This window comes from Phyllopteryx taeniolatus, chromosome 5, assembly GCF_024500385.1.
Source record: "Phyllopteryx taeniolatus isolate TA_2022b chromosome 5, UOR_Ptae_1.2, whole genome shotgun sequence".
NCBI classification, from domain to species: Eukaryota; Metazoa; Chordata; class Actinopteri; order Syngnathiformes; family Syngnathidae; genus Phyllopteryx; species Phyllopteryx taeniolatus.
Genome location: NC_084506.1, coordinates 14,281,822 through 14,297,591, shown reverse-complemented (window position 1 = coordinate 14,297,591; position 15,770 = coordinate 14,281,822). Strand labels below are relative to the sequence as shown.

The 15,770-nt window shown below is 44.0% G+C and overlaps 1 protein-coding gene across 1 annotated transcript in view; it reads left to right on the top strand.

Moving 5' to 3' along the window:
* The first annotated feature begins 5,912 nt into the window (after nucleotides 1–5,912).
* The window catches only part of LOC133477733 (exosome complex component RRP40-like), a 38,654-nt gene continuing 28,796 nt past the window's right edge, over nucleotides 5,913–15,770 (top strand). Inside the window, exons 1-2 of the mRNA XM_061772806.1 lie at nucleotides 5,913–6,334; nucleotides 6,396–6,464. Coding sequence (XP_061628790.1) covers nucleotides 5,951–6,334; nucleotides 6,396–6,464 — 453 coding nt within the window. The 5' untranslated portion in view covers nucleotides 5,913–5,950. The remainder of the gene's footprint in view (nucleotides 6,335–6,395; nucleotides 6,465–15,770) is intronic.

Sequence of the window (15,770 nt, the reverse complement as noted above, 5' to 3'; positions counted from 1 at the left end):
GACGTCTGGGCTTCCCTGCTAAAGCTCCTGACCCCGCGACCTGACCTCGGATAAGCGGAAGAAAATTGATGGATGGATGGACCGTGCCGACCACAAACATGGAATGCGCCGATATTTTTCCCCCCACTAGCTTAGCTACATGGAATGACCTGATACATTGCCCCCACTAATTTAGCGTCGCCGTAGGCACACGGCTAAAGGAGAGTGTTGTATCTACGATGTCAAGATCAATTACTGACTTACTGCCGGTTTCCTGTTTTTTGGCATTCTGCTTTTTACCTTGCGTTTCCAAATGAACAGTTATTTAAGACAGTATCTACATTACTCCATTACCTGTGTGCAACCATCTTCCTTGCAGTCCACGTTGGAAGTCTAATATGCAATGAATGTCTCGTGTTCTACTGCCACAGCAGGATACTGTGTGTTTGTCACCTGGAATACAAATAAAGGACAAGAATACATTAAGAACTGATAATGATCATCATATAGGACAAGTGTCAAAACATCATATAAGGTGCTGCAGTGGAGCACATAAATAATCCATCCATCCATCCATTCATCCATCCATTTCCTGAGCCGCTTCTCCTCACTAGGGTCGCGGGTGTGCTGGAACCTATCCCAGCTATCATCGGGCAGGAGGCGGGGTACACCCTGAACTGGTTGCCAGCCAATCGCAGGGCACATACAAACAAACAACCATCCACACTCACATTCAGACCTATGGGCAATTTAGAGTTGTCAATTAACCTACATGCATGTTTTTGGGATGTGGGAGGAAACCGGAGTGCCCGGAGAAAACCCATGCAGGCACAGGGAGAACATGCAAACTCCACACAGGCGGGGCCAGGGATTGAACCTGGGTCCTCAGAACTAAATAATACCCTTTTAAAACAAATAGTAGTTCAACACTGGAATTGTGTGGGTTATGTAAACTGTTCTCTCAATCAGGAGTCTCCCACAACATTTTTTGAGTAATTCTGTCTGAACAGCTGGATCAGAAACGTCAAAATGTGACAATATAAGTAATATACTGTACATTTCCGACGGAACAGTTATTTATGTGTCTACATGACTCAATTACGCGGCACGGTGGACGACTGGTTAGAGCGTCAGCCTCACAGTTCTGAGGACCCGGGTTCAATCCCCGGCCCCGCCTGTGTGGAGCTTGCATGTTCTCCCCGTGCCTGCGTGGGTTTTCTCCGGGCACTCCGGTTTCCTCCCACATCCCAAAAAACATGCATTAATTGGAGACTCTAAATTGCCCATAGGTGTGAATGTGAGTGCGGATGGTTGCTTGTTTGTATGTGCCCTGCGATTGGCTGGCAACTAGTTCAGGGTGTACCCCGGCTCCTGCCCGATGACAGCTGGGATAGGCTGCAGCACGCCCGCGACCCTAGTGAGGAGAAGCGGCTCAGAAAATGGATGGATGGATGACTCAATTACCTGTGTGCTAGCATTATATTCCTTTGAGTCCAGGTTGGAAGTTTGATTTGCAGTGAGTTTCTCATGTTCTACTGCCACACCAGGATACTGCGTGTTTGTCACCTGGAATTCACAAACATGATGTAGTATAAGTGTTAAAACATCATATAAGGCCCTGCACTTGATTAAGTACATAATACTCTTTTAAAACCTATTGTGTCTTTGTAGATCACGAGAAAGCGTATGACAGAGTACCCAGACAGGAACTGTGGTACTGCATGCGGAAGTCTGGAGTGGCAGAGAAGTACAGTATGTTCGAATAGCACAGGACATGGATGAGGGCAGCAGAACAGTGGTGAGGTGTGCTGTCTCAGCAGCTCAGGCCTGCCACCGGAGCTGCTGAGACAGTTCTACACAGCGGTCATCGAATCAGTCCTTTGTTCTTCCATCACAGTCTGGTTTGGTGCTGCTACAAAAAAGGACAAACTCTGACTGCAACGGACAATAAAAACTGCTGAAAGGATTGTCGGTACCCCCCTACCCACCATTGAGGACTTGCACGCTGCCAGAACTAAGACAAGGGCGTGCAAAATCCTCTTCGACCATCCGCACCCCGGTCACCAGCTCTTCCAGCTCCTTCCCTCAGGTAGGTGCTACCGATCAATCCAAACTACAACTAGTAGATATTCCAACAGCTTCTTCCCTCTTGCGATCAACGTCTTAAACACCTGACCTACAATTCCATTACAACATGCTGGCAATTTTTTTACTTGAGTTCGTTGTCACATTTCTGTGGGGCCAATTATGTATTACTCGTGCACTCACTGTAGTTGTCTCGCTATGCTGCACTATTTGCATATACTGGCCACTCATGCCAGAGTAGCATCTGCTCCATTTGTACACTGATTGAGGAGTATCTGTAACATTTGCACAACCAACATTGTCCCAGATTATCGCACTACTCGTCACTTTAAACCGCATACACTCCTTGGAGTCTCAGCGCCCTTTGCACAATGGTCATTGCACCGGACTATTGCAATATTAGTCATTCGAACTACTCTAAGTTCTAGAGGACTCTGCATTTTTTTGCACAATTGTCCCAAAAAAAATTTACCGGCATTACCAGATAACTAGCAACCCTTTACTGCTCAGTGACAGTTTTTTTTTTTTTGTCAATGTCTTTATGTCTCCAAAGTGTTCTGTAAATTGACTGTCTGTTGTCGTACTAGAGCGGCTCCAACTACCGGAGACAAATTCCTTGTGTGTTTTGGACATACTTGGCAAATAAAGATGATTCTGATTCTGATTTAGATTCTGATTCTGTATGTGTGACAGAGGAGTTTAAGGTGGAGGTTGGACTGCATCAGGGATCAGCCTTGAGCCCCTTCCTGTTTGCAGTGGTGATGGATAGGCTGACAGATGAGGTAAGACTGGAATCCCCATGGACCATCATTTCGCAGATGACATTGTGATTTGTAGTGAAAGCAGGGAGCAGGTGAAAGAACATTTAGAAAGGTGGAGGCAAGCACTGGAAAGAGAGGAATGAAGATTAGCCAAAGAAAGACAGAATATACTGTATGTACATGAAAGAGAGGGGTGGAGGGGAAGAGTGAGGCTACAGGGAGAAGAGTTGCCCCTAGGTGTTAATGTGTGCGCGAATGATTGTTTGTTTATATGTGCCCTGCGATTGGCTGGGGACCAGTACAGGGTGTACCCTGCCTCTCGCCCGAAGATAGCTGGGATGGCTTCAGCACTCCTGCGACCCTAGTGAGGATAAGAAAATGGATGGATGGATGGATAGATAGTAATAATAATAATAATAATTGCCGTGAATGAACAAAACCACTTTCCGAGGACCCCTTAGCTGCCCAACAAGGTGCCTGACGTTAAAATGCACGCACCAAACAATCCATGCATAAACGCAGCATTAATAGGGAATATCACTCCATCTGCATTGTACTGCCTGGGATATTTCTGTCTGATGTCTTCATCACAAATGCAGACATGCTTCAATGATAAAAGAAAACAATAACAGGCATCTGCCGTGACCATAATCCACGCATCTTCCTGAGGACCTCTTCGCTGCCCAACTAGGTGTCTGACGTAAAATAAATTAACTTCAGCATGGTCGGAACAATGCATGCACAAAATGCAGCAGTAAGTGTATTTACAACAACTACATCTTCCTAAGAATCCCTTTTTCCCCTACTTGCTGTCCTTCAAAACAGAATAAAAATGTAGAATCATCACATACAAGGGGCCTCCTACATCTTATCAAAGCGACCATTTCTGTTGTTGATAGAATACTGAATTCTAGCCTAGAGGGTGACAGAATTTACGGACTTTAGTTTCAAGCATTTATTACTTTTGTGTTCATTTGTACTGAATATTTGTTTTTCAAGTGGTCCTTTTCACATGGCTTTTGCATTGGCAGTGACGTCACGGTGACTGGATGGTGACGGTGCAACTTCGTCAGTAGCGTGTGTGTACCGGACTATAAATTTCGTTCCGCAGTGTGTGTGATAACGACAAAGTGAGTCGTGACACACAAGTATACTTCAAGTGCCTTATTGGCATTATCCATTAATTGTCGTACCACAACACATAAGAGTATTTTATGATATGTTAATTGGTGAGTTAGTTACCGTGTATCAATCGCTATTCAGCTACTTCTGCGAGCGGAAGCGGTGCACTTTGTCTTTAAGAAAAAGAGCATAATACAGAAAGTGCAATGTGATCTATGTATTGTAAATGTTGCTCGCTTAACAGTGTTTTTGATTGATATAATTTGTAAGTGTACTCATTCGATTTTGTTATTTTTTATCCAATGTTTGGGTTACCAGTATTCGTTCTCACAGTCGCTGGAGTGAGAATCTTTTACACATTTAATTTGGATCTACTAAATATGAATGTTGAAATGCTACCTTATGTTTCTGTTGTATCCTAGACTAACATCTCACATGAACACCCCCCAGTTGAAAATATAACATATCAGCAATTAAATGTGTGCTCTAATCAATTATTGAACTTTTACGCTCCTATAACGGTGGATCAGTTAGCTTCTTCTGCTGTTAAAATATGTTAGGGAGAATTGCTGGTGGCAGTGATGGACCGAGAATGACAAACTTTGAAGATGATTATTTAAAAGGGGTTGCACACGTCTAAAATGATTTATTACCCTACATTGTGGCAATGGGGAGTGTGTGATGTGATGAATTCTATTCTCTTTTGAAGGTCTACTGTCTTCAATTACAGACATTTATACAAGGGTCATGGGGTACAGCTCAAGTGCTGTCAAGTTTTTTGCTTCAGATATCACAGGCATTATGTGACTGCTTTTTTAGATCGTAGATTTAATGTTGGACAAAAGGGCTGCAGAGGAAAAGTCTTACGTTTCATGCTACGGTGGTGGCAGCACGGTGGACGACTGGTTAGAGCGTCTGCCTCAAAGTTCTGAGGACCGGGGTTCAATCGTTGCAGATAAAAATAAATCAAACGGTAGTTCACAGAATGTCTTTTGTGTTTTTGGAAGAACTCAGTGCTAGATTCTGCCAGTTGCTACACACTAATAATGTACTTGAATGTTTGACAATGTTTTTTAGTTAACTTACAAATGTAATCTGGAGTTTTCTATGACATAGAATTCTCCATGGATTGGGATACGTGGAGCATGAGATCACTGTCTGGGTATTATTATTATTATTATTAGTGTAGTGTACTGACTAAAATGTGTTGAACTGTATTTGTTTGAATTGCTGTTGTGAAAACTAGTTAAAAGTTTGTTTGGTTCTTTGTGTGGATGGATACTGGGGTGTCCTGCGTCCCGAGGGGTCTGTGAACATTTCAGGGTTTTTTTTGTTTTAATGATTGATTGAAGGGGTGGTGGTCCAATGGGATTGGGGGAAGGAGGTGGGTCGTGGAGAAAAAGAGCGGGAGATGCGGGGCCAGGGAGAGAGTTTTTTTGTCGGGGGTCTGCACCTGGTTTTTGGACACGAACGGATTCTTGGACTGTTTTTGGACACGAACGGATTCTTGGACTGTTTTGAACGCGAACGGATTTACTATTTCAAAGCCACGGGTCCTGTCTGCTGAACGCCACGGGTCCTGCCTGCTCAACGCCACCGGGCTGCCGCTTCGACGCTACGGGATCCAGTCGCTGTGCCTACTGAAGCGTTTTGAGGGCTCGTTCCTACGACAATCGGTTTGGGTTTTTTTCCCCCAGTGAACTGAGGGTTCAACGGTTTTGTGAGTACTGCCCATGAGGGCTACATGTGGGGGCTCGTCCGGGATTGTTATTGTTCACTAGTGTATTGGTGAGCAAAGAGGGAAAAAAAAAAAAAAAAAAAAAGGAAGAAATTCGGTCAATGTTGACCGGGGTTGTAATAGTACTGTAATCACAATACTGAGTGTGTTTTGTGTGACTGGTTTTGAAAAAAAAAAAAAAAAAAAAAAACTCAAAACAAAACATGGAGTCCGAACAAATAATCAAAACGTGCGAGCGGAACACAGTGGACGGCAGAAAGCGGTCATGTTCTCGCGGTTAAAAGGCAAAGTAGGCTCGGTTCTGTTGCCGGGGGATGAGTTCTGCTTGGACAGGGCCTCCGACGCCGACACCATCCCCCTGGCGGGCCCGTTGAAGCTGGACAAGGTGGTTTGCGGGCCCGGGCTGCGGCGGAGCGGCGACCGCCTGCTGGTGTACAAAAGCGGGGTTCTGCGACACAAAGAGCCCAACATGTTCTGGATGGACGCCCAGCACAAACGGTACGTTCCGGCCAAAGGAGAGACTGTCATCGGCATCGTGACGTCCAAGTCTGGCGACGTGTTCAAGGTTGACGTGGGCGGAAGCGAGCAGGCGTCATTGTCCTACTTGGCCTTCGAAGGCGCCACCAAGAGGAACAGACCCAACGTGCAGGTGCGTCCTCCACCTCTGGCCGTACGCCTGCGTCACCCGCCGCTCACCCTCCTCTTTGCAGGTGGGCGACCTGCTGTTTGCGCAATTGATCGTAGCCAATAAGGATCAAAAGGCGTCAACAGTTGCTAAGGTCCTGTGGGAACAATATTTTGTCCACTATGGTCTACCGAAGCGAGTACACTCGGATCAAGGCAGAGATTTCGAGAGCCGCCTCATTCATGAACTGTTGAGTATGCTTGGTATAAAGAAGTCTAGAACCACACCCTACCACCCGCAGGGTGACCCGCAACCTGAGCGTTTCAATAGAACTCTTCTCAACATGCTCGGTACTCTTGATGCGCAGGACAAAAGTAAATGGAGTAAGTACATCAGTCAGCTGGTGCATGCATACAACTGCACGCTAAATGAGTCAACAGGCCACTCGCCATATCTTCTCATGTTCGGTCGAGAGGCTAGACTGCCAGTAGATGTGGCATTTGGAGTCTCAAGTGATGGTACATCCACCAAGTCCTATCTGAAATACGTCAAAAACATGAAACGAGAATTACAGACTGCCTACCAGCTCGCCGAGAGCATGGCTAGAAAAAAAAATGAAGGGAACAAACAACGCTACGATCAGAGAGTTCGTTTCTGTCCATTAGTCTCTGGTGACAGGGTGTTAATCAGAAATCTTGGACTGCAAGGAAAACACAAGCTAGCTGATCGTTGGAAAGCTACACCATACGTTGTGGAGAGTCAACTCCCTGGTTTGCCTGTGTTCAAGTTGAAGCCAGAGAACGGACAAGGCTCTAACAAAGTATTGCACCGAAATCACATTCTGCCCATTGGACAGGAAGTGAAATTGAATGTGGAAAAGAACGAAGATACACTTCAACGCAAACGGAGAGCCAGCAAAAGACTCCAAGCAAAGAGGGCTGAAAACTGTAATCTTTCTGGTGTACCAGCGCTTGATCATGTTGAAAAGATTGAGTCTGCATCTGACTCAGAAGAGGATGAAATGGGTGTGTGGTATGATTATCACTCCATATGTGAGTCAAGACAACCGGAAGCTCAGGAAACTGTTCAATCAGAACCTGTCAGCATGGATTTGGATCAAGTTGTCCCTCCAAATAACCAAGAGATGGATGAGGTTACAGTTGAGGCATCTGCGGCAACAGATGACGATGGATCCGTAGTGCAAGATGAGACTTTTGAAAGTACTGTTGATACTGGAAGGGACACTGAAGCACAGACATTCGATGTAACGACTGCGAGACAAGACAGTGTTACAGAGAGTTCAGACGAGGCACGACGGCCTCAAAGACTGAAAAGGGTTCCTACCCGACTAACCTATGACTTGTTAGGGAGTCCAAGCTTGGTGGCAGTTAGTACTCATACTGTCTCTCTAGCTAAGGTTGATGATAAGACATATGGCTTATCTCCATCACCTTTGAGGTACAAGAGCATTTTTTATAAGTGGATTGGTTTGAGAGGGGAGTGTTTATCCTGTTCATAAAAGTTTATGTTGTTATACATGTCATGAGGGCATGACAAATTTTTTTTTTTGTGGGGGGAGAGTGTAGTGTACTGACTAAAATGTGTTGAACTGTATTTGTTTGAATTGCTGTTGTGAAGGGGTGGTGGTCCAATGGGATTGGGGGAAGGAGGTGGGTCGTGGAGAAAAAGAGCGGGAGATGCGGGGCCACGGAGAGAGTTTTTTTGGCGGGGGTCTGCACCTGGTTTTTGGACACGAACGGATTCTTGGACTGTTTTTGGACACGAACGGATTCTTGGACTGTTTTGAACGCGAACGGATTTACTATTTCAAAGCCACGGGTCCTGTCTGCTGAACGCCACGGGTCCTGCCTGCTCAACGCCACCGGGCTGCCGCTTCGACGCTACGGGATCCAGTCGCTGTGCCTACTGAAGCGTTTTGAGGGCTCGTTCCTACGACAATCGGTTTGGGTTTTTTCCCCCCAGTGAACTGAGGGTTCAACGGTTTTGTGAGTACTGCCCATGAGGGCTACATTAGTAGTAGTAGTAGTATGATTGAGGCCAGCCACAGTAGTAACTGAGCTACCTGTTGGTCTAAAAATGTTTTGAGTCATTCATATCACAACATTTATCATCTTTCCAATAATGAGTTGCATGATGATGTTGAAATAATAGTAGTGGTGTATCTGAACTAAGTCTATTTTAGTAATTAGACAACAATTAATGGAAAACCCAATGAAGATTAAAGATGACTACATGTTTGCCAGTAACAAGGACAATTTGCAGCCTGCGGCACGGTTGAGACTGGTTAGAACGTCTGCCTCACAGTTCTGAGGACCCGGGTTCAATCCCCGGCCCCGCCTGTGTGGAGTTTGCATGTTCTCCCCGTGCCTGCGTGGGTTTTCTCCGGGCACTCCAGTTTCCTCCCACATCCCAAAAACATGCATGGTAGGTTAATTGAAGACTCTAAATTGCCCGCAGGTGTGAATGTGTGTGCGAATGGTTGTTTGTTTATATGTGCCCTGCGATTGGCTGGCATCCAGTTCAGGGTGTACCCCGCCTCCTGCCCGATGATAGCTGGGATTGGCTCCAGCACTCCCGCGACCCTTATGAGGATAAGCAGCTCAGAAAATGGATGGATGGATGCTACAGTGGTAATATGATGAATAAACTTCATGACTTCAGCATAAACATAAAATGTTTCTATTGAGGTCCAGTTTTGCCTCGACCCTATCACTTTAAGTGGTTTGAGTTGGTTGGGCATATTATGATAGATAGAGAGAGAGAGAGAGAGAGAGAGAGAGGGAGCGAGACTGAGAGAGAGAGAGAGACAGAGAGAGAGAGAGAGAGAGAGATAGATAGATAGATAGATAGATAGATAGATAGATAGATAGATAGATAGATAGATAGATAGATAGATAGATAGATAGATAGATAGATAGATAGATAGATCGATCGATCGATCGATCGATCGATTTGAGGCAAGGCTATTACTCATGCAGAGGATGACTTTGTGTGCTATTACATTCTTACTTTGTGACCTACACTGGTGTGAAAACAGCTCCTGTTTCCCCCGACAGTAGAAATGTATTTCTCTTATAGGAATGCTGCTTTTTATCACCTTGTTCTTGCTCATGCACGAAAGCAACACATCATGGCCATTACTTTCTTAACACTCACTTTGCTTCATCCCCCTTCACCGCGTGTATGATTCGTTGCCCTTCCTCTGTCATCCTCTCACCAACATTCTCTTCCACCACCTGGTGTCCTCCAACAAGCACCTGCCCTAGAATGGTGAAGTTGCCACTCTGAATTCATTTTATCATTTGACACAAATTTACTGCTCCATTTTCCAAATCACTAACATAACACATCAGTACGGCAGTCTCCAGTCAACATGTGCACTTTTACAAGGACCAGCCAGGAACTCCACAGGGAGTTGAGCGCTCAGTGGTTCGATGTGTTTTGCTTTCTTTTATTCGCTTGGAATCCCATGAGAAAAAGAGTTCCCTCAATCAGTATGCTGAGGACTGGTCACACCTCATTAATCAACCAGGAAGTCTTGTTTTTCTGCTGCCATACACCTGTATCCTTTGTATAAAATCTACAAATCTATCAAGACTTAAGAAAGACACATTAGTTGGTGGCGCTTTGCAGCAAGGTTGATACAGTGGTGGTCCTAGCTTGAATGGCATTCTGTATGAGACCCCCCTTTGGTGCTCCCGCCCCCACCACTACCAACAACGACATAGTCATAGTGGTTGTATGTTTTTTTTTCTTTTTTACTTACCTGTTGGTTTTCGTTTTGTTGTGCTGTTGTTTGGGTGCTTTTCTGTGGTGACACCCTGCCCGTTTTCCAGTGGCTGGCTTCTTGCAAGTGCACATCTGTGGCTGTTGGTCAATGAAAGACCCTCATCTTCAGTGTGTTGATAGTGCCCCCAGCTTTTCCTTGTATGACTCAACATGGCCACAGTACATATGCGGCCATGATACTCACAATTACTTTCTACAAACAATGAGCTACCTTTATTCCTCCCCTAAATAAAAAGATCTTAAAACAACAAAGATGTCATACTTCCTTGACATCGAGAACCTCTCACTGCGAAATCCTTAAAAATCCATTATGTTTCCTCAAGGGGGCGGAAATGCTGCCTTGTGTGGCCGCACATAACACACATACAAGAAACTACCACAGGGTGTGTATGAGGAATAAAGTGCACCCAGCTTGATTTAACCACAGCCTTCTCTACGTCCTTCCTGTGCTCCACTGTTCAGGGCTTTGTGGCTTTATATTTGGGTCCGGGATTTGGATGCAGAAATTGGGACATCCCCATCAAACACAGAGAGTACACCACCTTCACCTATCACCATCTGTTCGCTGTCTCTTCAAGGCCACACACAACTATTGTATATGAACCCATGAAGAAAACTAATGTCCAATTATGTTCACTCAAGTATGGCTGTCTACAAAGCATAATACATGATCAAATGAACTCGCACTTTGCTTTGACATACTGTGCACTTCAAGGGCCCATCTGTTGGTTCCGGTGAAGAGGGCCTTTACAGTTATCATGTAGCCCCTGTGTAACTGTTACATGCCCCTGCAATCCCTTCCAATGAAGTAATTATTTGTTCTCCTACACGTCTGTACTAAAAATCCATCCATCCATTTTCCTAACCGCTTATCCTCACTAGGGTCGCGGGTGTGTTGGCACCTATCTCAGCTGACTCTGGGCAAGAGACGTTGTACACCCTGAACTGGTCACCAGCCAATCGCAGGGCACATATAAACAAACAACCATTCGCACACACATTCACACCATACCATGCATGTTTGGAATGTGGGAGGAAACCGGAGTTCTCGGAGGAAACTCACACAGGCACGGTGAGAACATGCAAACTCCACACAGGGGAGTTGGAACTGTGAGGCAGATGTGCTGAAGAACAAAAATAAACAATTTAAACATCAGGGTCAAGGAGGAGCTTGAGTCTATCCCAGCTGACATTGTGTGCGAGGCGTGGTGCATATAGACAACCAACTATTTACACTCCCGTTCACACCTATGGACAAAGCTGGAGTAATCAGAGAAAACCCACGCAAGCACCATGAAAGCATACCATCTCAACAAATAAAGGCACACAAAGGGTAAAGATTATATCTTAGATTTGGTCTGTGAGCACTGTTCCCTCCAAACTACGCGCATACGCAAATTCCGCACTGCTGATGTGGTCTCCGCACACAGACATTCTGAGACATTCTGCATTGTGCACAAAAAATAAAATCCAACCTGAATTGAAAGTATAACATACAACTATTCAGTTTGTGTTATTTTGCAATGTGATTCAATGAGTGAGGGGTGACTGGCTGCTACATCCAATGGCACAATTCACATATGTACTTACGCAGCCTGTCAACATTGTTTACAATGACAGCGTCCTTATGCGCCGCCCGCCACTAGTGTTTTAGCTAACAAAGCGGTCTGGTCAACGTAGAGCGAAGACGTGCGAGACACGCTGCTTATGTTTACTCTCGATAATAATGGCGAAACGAACGAGCAGTGACATATCCTCAAACCAAGCCAAAGTAAAAAAGAAATGCTCTTCTTTTAAGATGAAATGGCTGTCGGAGTATGTGCAAATAGAAGAAAAAGTGGTGAAACTGGACGAGATTTGCTCTTTTTCGAGCAAGAAAGGTCTGGTCTGCAAAACGTGTTGCGAAGCCAAAGTTGCAAGCGAGTTTTCGGAAGGAAATGTGTGGACAGAATGGAAGGTGGATTACCACAAGCGTCACATTCAACACACAAGTCATTTGAAAGCAGTTGGAATTGTATGCAGATGTAAGATGGGAATGGGGATTGGTACCTTGTTGGGGGAGAGCGCCAAAGACAGAGAGAAGAGGAACGAGATGACACTGGTTAACAAATCGAACCCAGAGCAAGTTAAAATTCTCATCGACGATATTCTCCTAGCCATCAACATGAATGCATCTCTGCTGTCGGTTTAACAAATTCACAATCACATGGCAAAGTACCTGAGTATACCAGAAAGCTGGCGTAGCAAACATTATGCCTTTGAATTTTTTTTTCAATCAATTTAATATTGCAGGATGAGACGGTTTGTAATGTTAAAAATGCACCTTGGCACACCATCATCATCATAGATGAAAGCACAGACATTACAGTGCACAAAATACTAGTTCTGTATTTTAAATACAGGGAAGAAAATAACGTTCACCATAAAACTGTGTTTGGCAACATCAATCATCTGTCAGCATGCACTGCTAAAAATATTGTGCAGGCAATAATTCAGTTTTACACCAAGCATGAACTGGACCTACAGAGAATGGTAATGCTGACCTCCGATGCTGCCTCAGTAATGCTAGGAAAACACAACGGAGTTGCAGCTTTATTGAAGCGACAAATGTCACACCTTACTGAACAACACTGTGTGGCCCATAGAGAGGACCTGGGCATTGATGATGCGTGGAAAGATGTACCTTTGAAGTTTGTTGACATTTTCATTGTAAGTTTGCAAAAACACTTAAATAAAAGTGTTCTGATGGGAATGCAAATGCTGTAATCTGATCCTTTTAATAAGCCATGTAACTTCAATGAATTTGACACTGACCTGACCACAGTGGTCTAAGGGACCGCTCAGGGGCTTAGTGTGTTTGCTCAGACACATAGAAAATTAGAGGGAACATTGTCTGTGAGGCAGACACAAACAATATTGTTTGCATCCTTGCTTTCCTTTCTGGTGCACAGTCATGCTGGAACAATGTATTTCCCCAATCAAAGTTGGAAGCATAGATTTGTCCAAACTGTCTTGGCAAGAAGAATACATAAGAATAAACCCCTGATTGAGTCATTAACTGAGATGTGTTTAGAAACACATTGATAGCGGAAAAACTGACAAAATAAAATCATTAACAAAAGGTAAACGCTTAAACAAAAATATTAGTAATTGCATTTTTATTGTATTTCTTTATTTCAAAATTCCAAACAAACAAACAAAAAACAAATATAGTTGGTAATGCAAATACAGCCTCTTTAAAATTCATACCTTATATAATAGATAAATAGATAGATAGATAGATAGATGGATGGATAGATAGATAGATAGATAGATAGATAGATAGATAGATAGATAGATAGATAGATAGATAGATAGATAGATAGATAGATTGATCGATCGATCGATAGATAGATCAATTGATGGATAGATAAACAGATTGACAGTATTGATCGATCGTTCGATGATCGATAGTTTATTAATCCAGTGAGGAAAATTAAGTGATTGTTTAGCTTCAACTAACAGTCAATTGGTTGAGTATGTCAACACCCTCTGAGGCTCATGTAGCTGAATAAATAATGCATGACACAAATGATGGCCATTTTAAGGTGGGCCCTCCACTAGGCATTGATCCTATACAGTATAAACGACCACAGCCACAAGAGCTGCAAGCCCCTTTTAGCTTGGTTGAGGGAGGCGTGGAATGTTGGCTGGGATGAAATTCACAGTGCCAGACAGTTACTTGGTATGCAGAGTGGAGACAGCAAAGATTGTTTTTGCATACTTGCTCCATCATCCTCATTTCAGAGATATGGTTTGTTTGTCCTCTTTTGTTTTGTTTGTTTTGCTTTTGTCAGGCACTTCTGTGTGTATTCCTGTGCACATTTGAGGGAAAAAAAGAAAAGGAAACCAGTGGGAGAGAAAAGGGATGAAGAGAACATATGAGTGCAAATGTAGGAGAGTAAAAAAGAATATACAGCATATGATAACTTTGTTTTTTTGTGTGTTGTGTGCCCGTATGTCATGTGTCCACATTCACCTGGGAAGGAGAAAGCTGAGAATGACATCAAACGCAAACAACTTTATTGGCGGTCTCCATAATTCAGCAGCTATACCAGAGGTCGTAGTCTTTCCTTTGAGGTTGAGCTGCAGAGATGAATCTTTAATGTGCTCCTGCCTAGGAATAATGGATGGCACACAGGCAAGCTACTACCCATCCATGCTGTGCTGTCGCTAGAGCGAAAAGTGGGGGCTGAATGAATGGGGTGAGGGTGGGGGATAGGTTAGTGGAAGAGAGGACAAGTATGGACTGTGGATAGCGAGTGAATTGAACAAAGTGAGTGAAATTCAGTCGCAAGAGTGTGGGTGTGAGGATTAGCATTTAGTTAATAAAATATGTTGGCCTCTCCCTTTGGCTCGCAAGTCTGCTAGTCGGAATGGACAATCCATGTGTGTCGTGTATATACTGTAATGTATGCATAAGCACCCACTGCATGCTATATCACAAAAACTTGCTGTACATAAAATGAGATTCCCTGAATGACAGCCTTCTCGCAGATGCCTTGCTCCAAGGTGCCTTCAGGGTAGGAGAATGATTGAGCTGCACCACATCTTCCCACAATGACTCAGTAAGCCTTTCTGCCCCATTTGGTTCCTTGGCAATCCCTTCCTCTGCCCACCAGCATTCCTTGCACTTGAAGGGAAAGATGGACTGACACTACTCTTGTCAATCTGGACAATGGAAAATCTTCTGACACCTATAGAAGGGAGAAACAAAGATGCAGAAAAAACTTGGTGTGATTCAAAGGTGTAGTCACTGATGGTGTAGTGGTACATTTGCCTTATTTTGGTGCGGGCAGTGTGAGTTCAGTCTTCACTCAGTGACGGTGTGAATGTGAGTGTGAATGGTTGTCCATGTCTTTATGTGCCCTGTGACTGACTGGCGACATGTTCAGGGTGTAGTCTGCCTTTCGCCTGAAGTCAGCTGGGATAGGCTCCAGTTCCCTGTGACCCTAACCAGGATAAGCGGTATTGAGAATTAATGTATGGATTCAAAGGGGATTTTATACAGGTAGAAAATATTAGGGGGGGGGGGGGGGTGCCAATTACTATTCTGTCTCAGCAAAACAATATTATACCGGTACAGTTCACACACACACAAAACATATTCTTGAATCATATTACAAAAGGTCATGCCATAATTAACATCTTATCTAGCGAGCAAGATAAATCACCAATGTCTTCTTCCTGGGCACACATTTGTGCAATTACTTGTTGCTAGGCAGAGTTAATAGGGCTCAAGCATAACTACCCTACAAGCCCCCTAAGAAATTGTCATGTTAGTCTATTACAAACCCTTAAATGAGCAATTTGGGGCTGATGGTGTTTTGACCATTGGACAGATGCTATATTTTAGCCTCTTTCACATTCTGATTCTGTTCACCTGTCGCATCAAGACAAAATAACTGTCAGACAGCGATAATTGCTTTAAAAACAAAAGGGCAGAGAAATGACTCTTAATTTTAAACTTCATGTGCCTGTCCTGACTTTCCACCTCTATTATGTCTATGATGCTACTGCCAAAGCAGGCAAATCCGCTGCAAACTACTCAACCCTGATTCCATGCTGGTTCTGTTCACACAGAACAGTGATCTGGCAATAGGGTGGAAAA